General features: G+C 38.9%; 1 protein-coding gene across 3 annotated transcripts in view; it reads right to left on the bottom strand.

Moving 5' to 3' along the window:
• Positions 1–14,812, bottom strand: part of LOC121303517 (astrotactin-2-like) — a 615,708-nt gene that overhangs the window by 349,284 nt on the left and 251,612 nt on the right. For all 3 annotated transcript variants that reach the window (XM_041234251.1, XM_041234250.1, XM_041234252.1), the window contains 3 exons: positions 10,972–11,056; positions 7,139–7,213; positions 5,670–5,807 (listed from right to left, as the gene is read on the bottom strand). In XM_041234251.1, coding sequence (XP_041090185.1) covers positions 5,670–5,807; positions 7,139–7,213; positions 10,972–11,056 — 298 coding nt within the window. The remainder of the gene's footprint in view (positions 1–5,669; positions 5,808–7,138; positions 7,214–10,971; positions 11,057–14,812) is intronic.

The following is a 14,812-nucleotide window of genomic DNA, read 5'->3' as shown; positions in this document are numbered from 1 at the left end:
GCTTGGGTTTTAACTGTGCAATACCATTGGTGTGTATTGCCAGTTATTATTATTTATTGTTGCAAACAAGCAACACAGCCAAAATAAAGAGCTGTTGGACCGTGAACTGTGTAGTGTCAATCATTGCTGTGCACTGCATCACCTCTTCACCTGTGCACTGCAAACTACTTTGCCACACTCACCCAGCGCTCCAAATGGCACTACATTATATATGGATGGAATGGAAAACCCATGCCAACTCTCACTGCACTAAATAACAATCTAACTGCAATTTGTTACTTTTGCAGTAATGACATCTTTCAGATGTTCTGTGTTGGTTTGTTTGTGTAAGAAGTCAATCTGCCATACCCAGATGCCTGGAGCAGCTGACAGCTGCATTAGTCAGAGGAACTCAGCAATGGTTGTTTTCCTCAGTGTTACAGTAGCAAAATCAAACCAAACAGGACCATTATACAACCGCTGGGATAGCAAAAGTCCTCTGAGAAATATCCTGCTACCATGATACCAAAGAAGCCCTTATTGTGAAGAGAACCTGCCTTTCGAAATACAGCTGAACAAACTGATTACTACAAATCCAGTCAAGTGACCAACACAGTGGCTTTACTATGGCCTTAGTACTGAAGGTACATTGCCAAAGATTTTTTTTTACAGATATGTTATTTACTAAAGTGCTCTTCTTTGCAAACTCTTCTACTGCTCTACATTTATTGTTTTATCTTGGAATAGTTTTTTATATATCAAATGTGCAAATTTGCAAAATCATGTTGCTTTTTCAGTGGGTTTGATGGTTACAAAAGCATAATCAAATACCCCAGTTACTGCACTTGACAGCGCACGGGCATGTTTGCATTCTTGATCTGATTTTAGCTGACACTAGAAGGAGAAAATGCCTCATTTATAGAAGTGCCCCTGGAGATGCAAGGACATCTTTTCACACATATAATTCATGCTGCATGTAAATACACATGATCAGCAAGATAGAAGTCTCCATGATACAAAGAGACAAGCCCATTACTCACGTACTGACTAATGACAGAATACACAGGGGAAACACAGTGATCCTTTAGTAGAGATGTAAGCTCTCTGACTGCCTTTTTCACACATCACTTGCAAGGTTGTTGCAGCTAGCCTGACTTGTATGAGATAGACATTTTTATACCAAGCGCCAAACTCCTTATTTGACCTTCAGAGTAGCCTGGATACCCAAGGAGAAAAATATCTCAACAATTTCACTCTTAATTCAAATATATACAAGTGTGCTACGGGTAAAGCTCAAAGCAATGTCATTGTATAAACTGTCTGAGAATAATGAACTTGTGATCTTTACACACAGCATTAATTATAGGGCTAAATAACAGCAGATTTGTACAATATTTAAAGATAAGCTATAATGCACAGTAAAGCAGTTGGATAAGTCACCTTGTCTGAACATTTGTAAACGTGAACTCAGTTTCTTTTGGTAATCCTGGAGATTATTATGTACTGCTGAGACATTCATGTGTTTGACAGAATTGTTCCCAAGTAAAACACATCTATTGCTCGCTAGTAGTTGTATATTATTTGTTATTATTGTGTTTGCTGCTCTGTAAGGTAGAGTGGTAAAACTAAATGCTTCTCTATGCTGCAGTACTGTGATCTATTATATTAAAACTATAACTGACAGACACATCAAGTTTAGAAGTTAATAAACAGATGTGGAGCGCGCTCGAGAAACGTATTCAGCACATTATGGCAGATGTTTGTTTATGAGTTGGTGGTTGTCGGTTATGCCACAAGGATTTTGTTTGAAATAAAGTGTGTTTGTTGTTTCTCGCAGTATTAACAATATCCAGCTGGCAACACTGAATGGCTACTGAATACTTTACAAAGGGAAGAGCGTTTGCATTCTACTCAGGAATGAAACTTTCTTTACAGTTTGTTTAAGATATAGAACCTGAGAATATCTATTAATGGACATGCCATTCGGCCTGTCAGTTCTCATCTGGCTCCATGTAGCTGATTGATCTCAAAACGTCAAGGATCCCAATGATACAACTTCAACACCATGGTTACTGTAGGCAACCCATTCCATCCCCTCACCACTCGTAGTGTGAAGAAGTGTCTCCTGTCCTCTTTCTTAACCCTAACAACGCTTTTGTTAATAATGGTGTCCTCGCATTCTGGTCTTTGTGCTGCACTTAAAGTATGACCTTTGTCAACTTTAAAGATTTGAAAGACTCCAATCAAGTTCCCTAGTTTCAAGCCTGTCTTCACGGCTCATTCCTTTCAGTCCTGGGATTAGTCTGGTTGCTCTTCGTTGCACTCTCTGTGTGTCCAGAATTGAATACAGTATTCTGAGCGCAGTCCAATCATAACGTCCTTTGATGTCTGTCCGTTAGAATCCAAGAAATTGTGTTCTGGTCTAGTGCAGTCGATTGAATGTGTGTGTGGGCAGGTCAGAGAAGAACAAAAACAACAGCAGAACCCATTTATGGGAGAGAAGAATTAAAACCAGCTTTAATTCAAAATACAATAAATTTCACCAGCTTGTTTTGAGCACACTGTGTTACTGAAACTGATTCAAAGCATCAATAATCAATTTCAGCAGCTAGTTTTGAGCACAGTGTTACTGAGACTGCACTAAAGCACCAATAATCAATTTCAGCAGCTAGTTTTGAGCACAGTGTTACTGAGACTGCACTAAAGCACCAATAATCAATTTCAGCAGCTAGTTTTGAGCACAGTGTGTTACTAAGACTGCACTAAAGCATCAATAATCAATTTCAGCAGCTAGTTTTGAGCACAGTGTGTTATTGAGGCTGCATCGAAGCATCAATGTGCGCATAAAAAAGAATGGAGAATAAAAAAGACGTACTAGTTTTGTTTTTGTAGGCAAGACAGTTAACCACAAGTAAAGTAAAGCAACAGCAGACATTTGTGTGCTGGTAGAAAATGAATCACATAGCAGTTTGATATAGCACTATGGGGACTGTGGTGTGGATATACAAAATGCCCCGATACCTTCACAAGAAGACTCCACTTGAATATTCATCATGAGACTATCACCTGGAATGCAACTCACACCACATGAAGGGTGCTCATTAATACATATCTGCATTGTGCTACTGTTCATGTTTTATTTGTGTCGAGAAACAGCTAAGCCACAGCTTAATTAGTCCATGTTAGTCTCTTTTGGCTTGCCTTTAAATTGCTCTGTTCTCATTGGTAATTAAATTAGATTAGCCCAGCTCAACAGTGACCTTCTTTTTTGTTCTTCTTTAATGCAATCTTGACAACTGAAACTGCTATCTATTGCCAGTGAATGCTTAACAGGACTGCAAATGGATTGCGCTGATTAGTTTTGAGTTCCCCAATAGTGTTCTTAAATGAATACTAACTCAAGCTTAAAATCAATTTTATTACCTTGTGTTAACGTTAGAAGTATTATCACAGGAAGTGGTTAAAAGATAAACAACAGGAAAAGTGATAACAAAATAAGTGATGTTGTGGTGTTCACATAACCAAATTTTTACAAAAATCCACGTCCTCAAGAGCCAACTTTAAAAAAAAGATTTAATACAAAATTGTGTTTTTAAGCAAAACTTAACTCAAACTTTATTGCAGGAGGTTTTTTTTTTCTGTTTTCTACGAGCTCACTTTCCATTTTAAACCCTGAACACTGTAGGACACCCCCTGCCTCAGCCTGTTGCCCTGGGAGCTCAGGCTGATGAAGTCTCCTTATCTGTAGAATAATTCATATTTAAAACAGACTGCAACTGTGTTTGTTCTGAATGCAAGACAGTAAGCCATGCAGTACATGCTGATACACCCCCTGTGTCTAGTGCAGTGCTGCCTCCATAAGCTCTATTCCTGCCCAACTTTGTTCTCTCAAATGTATTCTTGCTCTGTTCCAGGTTACTTTACCTCTTTGTAAAATTGTGGTTGCTGAGATTATTTTATCTATGTATCAGTCACTGCATGCATATCTGTACCATGTTATCTTTCCTCTCTCTGCATCTATTTTATAATGCATATCTATTTGTCAGAGCAACTTCTCGAAACCCCATACAGTTCAACAACTGTGATACAGCTAGCTGAATGGTTTGTATCAGACAGTGTTGTAAAAACGTGTGACCACATGTAGGGAAATAAAGTATTTTCTGTTTTGCTGAGATATGCGACAAAAGTTCATGCACCACCATGGCCTAACCACGTAGCTAACTGAAACCAGTTACAGTAAGTAAGATAAGAACAACAACAGTGGAACAGTGATAGAATGGTCCGAAGAGAAGCATGGCTCCAATGGTCTTACCCAGTGAGCGATTTGGAGAATACAGCTCCAGAGGAGGACCTCCAGCCCTGCCTTGAGAGAACAATCCCAGTGCGCAGGTAGATCTGATCAGTCTAACGCTAATCCTATCAACTAGTCTGACCAATATTTTTTGTATAAAGAAATATTTGCAATTGTCTATGTTGTCTATAATCATGCAGTGATAGAATGAGTGTTATTAAATAAACCATGTAATTCGATTTGGTTTACCTAAACAAGTTTGTCATTGTTTTTATTATTATATATTTATGACACAAAGGGATATAATAAGTTATTAGTTAAAAACAAAACAAAAAAGTTCCCCTTAAAATAAAGCGTGACTGTGTAATATAGTGGTAGTTATTTTAAAAAAATATTCTGAAGTTCTTCCCATACCTGATGCAGCAGGTGCTACTTACTAGATAATTGACTACAGTGCTAGTGAAGAGTTTCAAGTCAAAGGCACATAATTAGAAGACATGGTCAGTTATCTGAAAGGTAATCCCACTGCTGTGGATATTAATGGCGTTGTGTTATGAAGACATTTCTTAAATGTGTTTTTTACAGGGTTCATTTTCTTCTGGTTGCATGGCTGTCTGAAACTATGCCACTGTCACAGTGATTTACACAGGCATAGCTTCTGTTAGAAGCCAGGATAATGAGTGCTCTGCTCTGAAACATTGTAACACAGTCCCTGTGTGCTAGCTTCCAATTTATGCCACCAATAGAAAAGCTAGCTGAAATATTGCTGAGTGTGTTGCTTAGAATAAAAACACATTAACAGTACATTATTTCTGGGGGCTCCCAAGTAGCGCATGATTAAAAGGCGCTCCGCATGGAGTGCAGGATTCACCCTATAGCCTGGAGATCACAGGTTCAAATCATTGCTGATCATGACCAGGGGGTGGCACACAATTGGCCAAGGGTAAAACCAGGGTAAAATTTTAAAAATAATAATACATTGTTTTCCATACTACAATATAACAATGCTACAATATTTCTTAACCCTGGATGAGGCTTTTATAGGGTTTCCCTAATGTGGCCAGTCTAATGTGTATATGCTGTGTTTGTTTCTAAGGCTATGAAAGTTATTTTCTTCCCAGGTCCAAAGCTGTCCAGTTTTATATTTAGTAGGGATTTTGTAAAGAGGTCGATACTCACATTTAAAAGTCCTCTAGGCAGGCACTGGAGGCTCTCCAGCAGTGTCTACAGAGGATTTTTTATTTGTAGCTTTGATTTCCCTTCCATTTTTTATTGAAAAGACACCAAAGATAGGGCCGTGACCCCTGTACTAACACCGTGCGTGGACACTGGTTAAGCTCTGGCTCAGCGAGAAGTTCCCTATTTAGAGCCGACAGCACGGAACAGACCCCAATGTTACCTGATATCCCCCGGGTCTTCTGTGACCAGCACGTCAGTCTTGCAGCTTGCCAGGGGATTAATGGAGAGCTCCACTGGAGGGACCACGAAACTCTTACTGACCGGCAGCCACAGGCCCTGCCCGAGGCTGTACGTGGATCTGATTGAGACAGGAAAGGATAGCTGTGTCTCAGCCATTTACTTGCACTCTTATCTGTTCAAGTTAGGCTCAAAACTATGGTCTCTAAAACTTCTGGTCTCTATAGGAATCTAAAGCAGTCTAAAGGTAAACTGAATTTGGTGGTCTTAAATTCCACATGACAAAAGCATCACACAATTCAACACAATAATGTGCAGAGCCTGCTTCTGAGAGTGAATGGCAGGTGGTGGGTGAATGTCTCATGACTTTAGTCAGTTCCATTCATTTAGTACCTGTTTGGAGTATATTTATTATTTCAGCCTTGAGCCCAAATGTAATTGAATAAACAGCCCTGAATTATCAGCATAATATATACATTAAACCCTGATAATGACATGATACAGCCATCTGAAGAGCCTCTATCAAGTAGTTTGTATCAGATGGGTATGATTTTAAAATAAGACTAGCCATGCTGTTTAATTATTCTTATGTTTTATATAGTATACAATAGGGTGCTGGTAAGTTGATTTCCACCTCATTGTAAGGCAGATTGAAAAGAAAGCCCACTTATGAGGTGGATCTCAACATGAATCTCACAGCACAATATATCATATTCTACAGCCATTTAAAAAAAACAGACAAGAAAAACTATATAGCTCTAAATGTTGCAGCCACATGAACAGTATGCCTTAAGATCCCTGTGAGTGATGATCTCTTTTGTATCAGAAGTATTTTATAATTTTTTATTGGTTAATACAGAAAATCAGAAGCCCATGTATAATCTAGGTTGTGTCCTATACAGTGTAGATTCTAATGAAAAGTTAACTATATTAAACATATAAATTGTACACATATGCACTGTTTTTATTTTGTATGTATTTATTCATGTTTGTTCCAAAGAAACCTGCTTTGTGGATTTTCTAACAGAATTCAGAAGGTTGTTTACTATTGACACCTTTGAAGACAGTGTGAATAACCTTTCATTTAATGTCTCTTAGTCTCCTACCCTTATCACTTAGGTTTGATGGCACTGGAGAGCTGTGAAGTGTGGGTGACATCATCCTTCACAGATGAACCATGAAATTAAACCCTATTCTAAATGACTGTAGATATTCTGGTGAGGATTTGCAATAAGTGTTTTTTTTTTTTTTATGTACATTAGATATGTATACCATTTCAATTACTGTGGAAATCTATTCTACCTGATACAATCCTGCAAATTCACCAAAAAACTACCCTTAAAAAGTGCCTGTGGACAGATATTACAACCTAAATCAGGATGTGCAAACTAACAACAGGTTGTGTTGCTGTGAACCTTATTACAGTAGCAGCAATCCTGTCAATATCCATACCTGAATATCTTCTCTGGAGCCTGCTCCCCCGTGACCAGGTCATAACCTCGTTCCAGCGTTGTGTACGGCCAGGGGCTGCACAGAAAGAATACTATGAACTGGGAACAGTGGAAACATGGGGCAAGGTGCATTCAACTAGCCTGGCATCTCCACAATGGCAAGTTCATATCATGAGCCCTTACTGCACATCAATACAGTGAAGAAAGAAAGAAAGAAAGAAAGAAAGAAAGAAAGAAAGAAAGAAAGAAAGAAAGAAAGAAAGAAAGAAAGAAAGACTTACATTGCTGTGAAAAGGTATTTGCCCCCTGTCTGACTTTCTGCATTTTTGTACATTTTTCACATTGACTTTGGTCAGATCTTTTTGTGGGTTGTAATAGTATATAGAGGGAGTCTGAGAGAAAAAAAAATGACACCAAAGTTTGGTGCTTTTTTCATTTGTTTGGTGTGCAAGGTAATCAAACATACAATCTTCAGGTGTGAAAAAGTTATTGCCCCCCTGTGACAAAGTGCCCGCCCCGGTGTATATTATCTGTTATGTGTTGCGTGTGGTGTGTTTAAATGTTGGTGTATAGACATTGGTACACGGGATATAAATGGGCCTGTATAACACAAGTGTTTAAAATGTATATGTGTATTTAGGCACGAGGATTGAACAGCACTTTATTAATTCACGTGCTGGGATTCAAGTGAATAATTAATAGGTAATTGAATCCCAGCACAACAGTATATATAGATGCACGTTGTCACATACTCGGGGTTGGGTGTTCGGTGAGTGGAGAACGGGAGAGAGAGTAGAAGAATTACAATTGCTATTGCGTGCAGGTGGGACCACGATACTTGTTAATTTATCATCTCACCATGTTTGTCAGTATGTCTGTCCGTGCACCGTTTTGTTAAGTTTAGTCCGTTTTTGTTTGTCTATTTATTTTGGCGTAGAGTGCCGTGTCTTATGTTTTCGTATTTGTTTAAACCTTTTATATTGTAATAAACCGGCGCCAACAGGCGTCTTCATCATCTCATTTCATCCTGTCTGTTGTGTATTTCATTCCTATTCCTGGTTCTGACGCCGCCCACTTCGGCCATCTCTGTGACACCCCCCTAGTTAACTCAACCAAATTAAAGGGATAATTAGGGTCAGCTGTTTGAATACTTTGGTTAACAATCAGGCTTCATTTGGGCCAGCCCTACCCAATATAAATCTGACTATCTTTGGCCCTTACCCTCAGAGTGAAGTTTTCAGCACACAGGTTCTAGAGGCACATCATGCCACGATCAAAAGAAATTCCTGAAGACCTCCGGAAAAAGTTGTTGATGCCTATTAGTCTGGAAAGGGTTACAAAGCTATTTCTAAGGCTCTGGGGCTCCACCAAACCACAGTCAGAGCCATACAGTCCAAATTGTAAAAAAATGGGTTTCATGGCAGAGTAGCAAGGCGGAAACCATTGCTCACTAAGAAGAACATGAATGCTCGGCTCAAGTTTACCAAAAAGCACCTGGATGATCCTGAAGAGAATATCAGGCCATCCGTCCGTGAGCTATAGCTGAAGCGCAGCTGAATTATGCAGCAGGACAATGATCCGAAATACACAAGCAAGTCTACATTACAATGGCTGAAGAGCAAGAAATGTAAAGTTTTGGAATGGCCTAGTCAAATCTAGACCTAAACCCCATTGAGATGTTGTGGCAGGACCTGAAACGAGCAGTTTATGCTCAAAAACCCACAAATGTCACTGAGTTGAAGCAGTTCTGCTTGAAGGAGTGGGCCAAAATTCCTCACAGCACGGTGATAGACAGCTCAATAACTACAGGAAATGTTTGTTTGCAGTTATTGCTGCTAAAGGTGGCGTAACCAGTTATTGAGTCGAAGGGACGATTACTTTTTCACACTCAGGCATTGGGTGTTGCATAATTTTCTTTAATAAATAAATAAAATAAGTATCAAAATGTTATGTTATTTGTTCACTCAGAGTCCCTTTTATCTAATATTAGATTCTGATAACATTCAGTGTCAAAAATATGCAAAAATGCAGAAAATCAGACGGGGCAAATACATTTTCACGGCACTGTATATCTCTGAATGTTTAAATGTTTTAATATAGATTTGGTAGGCTGTTACTGTAGAGTATAATTTAACACAATATCTATGGGACTGTTTCTGTTTTCAATTAAACCAGGAGCATGTCTTGGAAACACCCTTTTAACACATGGAGGAAGGAATTCCAAGGTGTTTTGCAAGGATCTCGTTTTCCCAAGCTACCATTAACACTAAAGGTGTAGAAAGTGGAAGTGGAAATATATGTTACATTGTGAACAGCTGCCAAGGACAGGGGAAAGAGAAAGATACCTGATTCCTCAAGAATTCCTGTACAAAGGAGCAGACTAAGATCTAACCTTCAATTTAGTGTAGCTACGCATATATATATATATATATATATATATATATATATATATATATATATATATATATATATATATATATATATATACTGTACGCTTCTTTCACAAATCTTACGCTGTATCTTAACTTTAGGCCTCTCGTGTTGTCACCCTTGTAATGATTTACCTGTAATGGTCACTAATAGTATTGTACTATGAATTGTTGATATTGTGCCACTCTTTTGAACTACAGCATTATCCCCTACGGGTTGTAATGTACAAGACAAAGGTGAAGTGTTGCATTCCATGCAACTACAGAGATAACACGGACATAAACAAAGGATATAGCTGCTTCTCCATCGATTCCTCAAAGAATATCACAGACATTTGCAGAGCTTTTTGAAATGTTATAGTAAAAAAAAAATAATGACTTGAATAGCATGGTTTATAACGAATGATCAGGAGAGGTTTTATCAGTATGCACGTCTATCAAGAGGTATGCAAACAATACAATGAACAGGGGGTGGGGCTTGGCTGGAGATGCAGTACTGAGTGTCCTTTTGCGATGCAATGCCTTTTAAACCTGTTTTACCTGTTTGTAATAAACAGCACATGTGAAAATAAATTGGACCTGATGTGCCTGACAAGCACTGAATAAATGGACTGCAAAGGGTTAAGCCATGGTGTCTAATCAATGAGTACCAGAAGCAGCTCAATGCAATTTAGTGTGAGGGATTGAAGAGCTTGAAAACCAGGACTGTAACCTGTTACAGTCACAAGGATATGGATTTCTCACTGATTTGGTTGTAATGCAAAACTCTTCGGCACAAAGGAAACTGGAATACAGTGTGTATCATTATGGACAAGGAACACACACAAGACTGTTTGTTTCAAACTGCATCTGTTCAAAAGAACTGGAGATAATTAGGGAAATGAGAGCTTGCTCAGGTTTGTACAGGAGTGAACTGGTGTGCAATTTAGCTAAACTGATGTATGAGCTTCAAATGTCATGTTTACATTCCCATCCCTTTTGTGTCTGAGCGTTATGCTGCTCCTCTATTGAGATATTATCATTGTTCATCATCTGCATTGATCTTGCTTGGAGCGTATCTGAAAGAGTACCAGAACCACAATCTTCCTCATTCCGTTGAAATCATGTGACAATGTGACCTTTCCACTCCCCTAGCCCTACCTACTCTACATACATATATACAGAGGGAGTGGATGGGGCTGGAAGAGTTGAAAGGTTACTGTACATTGTCACATGATTTGGATAGAATGCGGAAGTCCCAACACTTCGGATTCACCAGGCAAGCTCAAGCCATTTAATGACTATATTGAGAAAAAACATAATAACTTAATATTTGCAAAACAGAACTAAGAAGCATTCCAAATGATATATGTGTTCCAGTGTATTTGAGCATCTAAACATGCTGCTCATACTGCATCGTCCTTACCCTTCATTCTCTCCCCAGTCGCTCCTCACACAAAGATGTTTATGCACAGGATCAGGGGAGTAGCCTTCATGACAGCTGCATTCACCTGAATAAAGGACACCGACAGGAACAGTCATTTATCTGATCCCAAAATAAATTGGAGATGTCTTTATTCGCTGCCCTGTTCATCCATCAGGCAGGAACTCTGCCCAGTAATCATTTCACAACCTGCCCTCTTTCAGAGCTATTATCACTCCCCAAACCTTGCTCTGCATCCATCAGGCTAATACATTCTTCATAACTTCAATCTTAATTTAATAAGCTGGCTTACACAGAGAAATGGCAAGGCTCTGATATATGCATTTAGAGGGAGCCTGGTGGTGTGCATTTTCAATGTGTACCAAAGAAGATAAAACAGCTTGAAGTCTTTTTTCTACACCCCCATGAAACACTGTATGTTGCCACAGAATCCTTTATGCCTTGTTGAAAATCACAAACAAAGGTTTCTATAGGAAAAATAAATTCTATAGGATCAAATCACAAGACCAATCTATCTGCATGATATAACAGAATAGAATGCACCCTTGAGTATCAAAACCAACACATTGTTATAATAATAACACACACTGGAGTTGTCACTACAAGAGGCCTGGCTCACTGCTAAGTAGGGCTGGGCATATAAATGGGTACTTAGCTGTACAACTATGTATCCAAATCACCATTTTATAAAGGACCACAGTCAATGTTAAAACATCTTCAATAGAGAGTTTGGCAAGAGACCTACTGCTTTACAATAATCCACATGTTAAAGTACTGCCAACCCTGCATGAGCCCAGGCCTTTCTTCCCTTTAGTATTTTAACTAGAGATATGGCATCATGAAATTGTAATGGTGTTTATTAGATTAACTGTTATTTACAAATACTGGCTTTAAGACTACAAAATTCTTCTTCTTCTTCTTCTTCTTCTTCTTCTTCTTCTTCTTCTTCTTCTTCTTCTTCTTCTTCTTCTTCTGTATGTGACAGCACCTTCATGAGATATTCACAGTCTTTAACATGCGTAAATATTACAGATTACAAATATTCTGGGAGCCTTGCAAACTCAGAAGAACTGATTTACGATTTGTCAGAAGCTATAAGCTGTACAATTCATAAAAAACAGACAATGGCTACATAGCACATACGGAGGATCTTGTTTCCCCCCTGAACAAGAGCTTATTAAGGAACTGACTATCCTCAGGGTTGTTGTTTCCCCCTCCCCTTCTCTGTTGAAATGTTACACTCATTAGAAAAATATCTTATTTACTGTTTTATTATGAATGCTTCGAAAGCATATTTTTTTCTTGGCACTGGAGCATTAATTTCTGACACGTGGTAAACAAAATACATATTCTACAGATGAGAGGAATCCCAAAATGCTTGCCAAGCTTCCTGTGGGTATTTCATAAGAACACAAGGCCAGGTGGCCAGGATGATACGCTTTTTGTGGTAGTACACTACTGGATAAGGGAATGTTAGAGTAATGGACTTCATCACGGGCAGTGTAACTTCAGAATGCCCCCTTCATTCCAAGTATTCGGGCGCTAATCAAGACATTTCTGTAATGTGAAAATACATTGACCATTACTGGTATCCATCTTTTTGCCCTGCATTCAAAAGTTTGTCTCCACAATCGCATCTAGATATCTTTTACAAATAAGACAAGTCAAAATATATATATATATATATATATATATATATATATATATATATATATATATATATATATATATATATATATATGTGTGTGTGTGTGTGTGTGTGTGTATATATATACAATACTGTGCATAAGTTTTAGGCAGGTGTGAAAAAATGCTGTAAAGTAAGAATATTTTCAAAAATAGACATGTTAATAGATTAGATTTATCAATTAACTAAATGGAAAGTGAGTGAACAGAAGAAAAATCTAAATCAAATCCATATTTGGTGTGACCATCCTTTGCCTTCAAAACAGCATCAGTTCTCTATATCTATCTATCTATCTATCTATCTATCTATCTATCTATCTATCTATCTATATATATATATATATATATATATATATATATATATATATATATATATATATAATGAATTGCTACTGTCTGAAATGTTTTATTCGGTCAGCATCACAAGTCCTGTTATATGTGGAAAATAACATACTAGGTTATCGGTAATGGAATTAAAGTAGCTTGCTTGGGTTTCTGGTCTGACACTTATCATAGGTTACACAAAACTGTTTCACATCTCTGTGGATACAGATTATCATTACTTCTGACTTAACATACTTTTTTAGGTTACCCAGTAAGTCAGCCGAGACCAAACTCTGACCACATCCCGAATCCAATAAAGCCACAGTATTTTTACCCTCTACTTTCACTGGGATTATATACTCCGCTTTAGTCAGCGCTGTAAACAAATTATTCACTGTGGTAACCAGGTGACAATCCATGACCTCAAATTCACTCTTTTCTGGACAGTATCTAGCAATATTCCCCAAACCCAATGTGGCAATGTTGCCCCGCCCTTTGTGTATTTCGGTGTTGTATGTTGCGTGTAGGGTTAATGTTGGTGTATAGTCATTGGTACACGGGATGTAATATGGGGTATGTGCACGAGTGTTCAAAATGTGTATTTGTATTTAGGCACGAGGATTGCACAGCACTTCATGTGCAGGTAAAATCTAATAATGTGCGAGCACGGGGAATTGCACTTTTTTAATTCACGTGCAGTTGTACTGAGACTCCAATTGAATAATTGATTAACAATCGAGTCTCAGCACAGCTGCTTGTATGTTTTCACTCACTCTGGCTTGTGTGTTCGGTGAGTGGAGAACGGGATTGGAGACGGAGGTAATAGTAATTATAATAGCAGCTCATCGTGTTTGTCTGTATAGTTTGTTTCGTTTGTCTCTTGTTTTTGGCTGCCAGTGCCTTGTCCTGTGTTTTGTTTGTCTTGCAACCTTTTATTTTCTGCTTTGTTTAATTATTAAATTCTGAGCGAAAACAATCTCTCAACTTTACCAAACTCCACCTCTCTGTTGTTTATTTGTTGGTTCCTGGTTCTGGTCTGACGTCACCCACTGCAGCCGTCTTTGTGACACCCAAACAATTAAACATTGAATATCGGGGCTCTTATAGTATGTATACCACCGTCTGGCCTGTTTCTCATTTACCCGACCCCAAGGTATGGTTTTCAACCTCTCTTCAGCACCCCCTTGCCCAGATCAGTCTTATCGGTTACTCCCGTATTCTGCAAAGTTGGGCCTGAGGGTCGCCAAGCTCTTCGACGGTCGGAAAGAATTCTGGGTAATGTCCAGTGCTGTTAATTGTCTCTCAACCAGCCCAATCAGATTGTCAGTATTTTGAGGGTCATCCTGTGCCACTCACTTCTTCAAGGTAGGAGGCCAGCCCCTCAAGAAATGATCCAGAACCAGTATCTCCACAACCAGTGCACCACTACTGATCTCGGGCAGCAGCCACCGTCAGGCTAGATAAGATAGAATAAGATCAAACAGCTGCGACCGGGTGGTTTTCTTTCTGCATACCTCCAGGTATGGTACCGCTGGGCTCTCACCGCCTGCATGATTCCAGCTCTCTCCAATATTTCCTTTTCCAGCTGAGAGTAGTTGCCGGCCGCCTTGGGTCGAGATCTGTGTATGCCTTCTGGGCTTCTCCAGTCAGGAATGGTGCAATGATGCCAGCCCACTGTGCTGCTGGCCAGGATTTCCACTCAGCTGTTTTCTCAAAGGCCAAGAGGTAAGCTTCCACGTCGTCTGTGTAGGTCATTTTCTGAAGGACGTAGCTTGCCCAAACTGGTTGACGAGACTCCGGTGCTGGTTCCATT

This window comes from Polyodon spathula, chromosome 33 (assembly GCF_017654505.1).
Source record: "Polyodon spathula isolate WHYD16114869_AA chromosome 33, ASM1765450v1, whole genome shotgun sequence".
Lineage (NCBI taxonomy): Eukaryota > Metazoa > Chordata > Actinopteri > Acipenseriformes > Polyodontidae > Polyodon > Polyodon spathula.
This window is presented reverse-complemented; position numbering and strand designations above follow the sequence as displayed.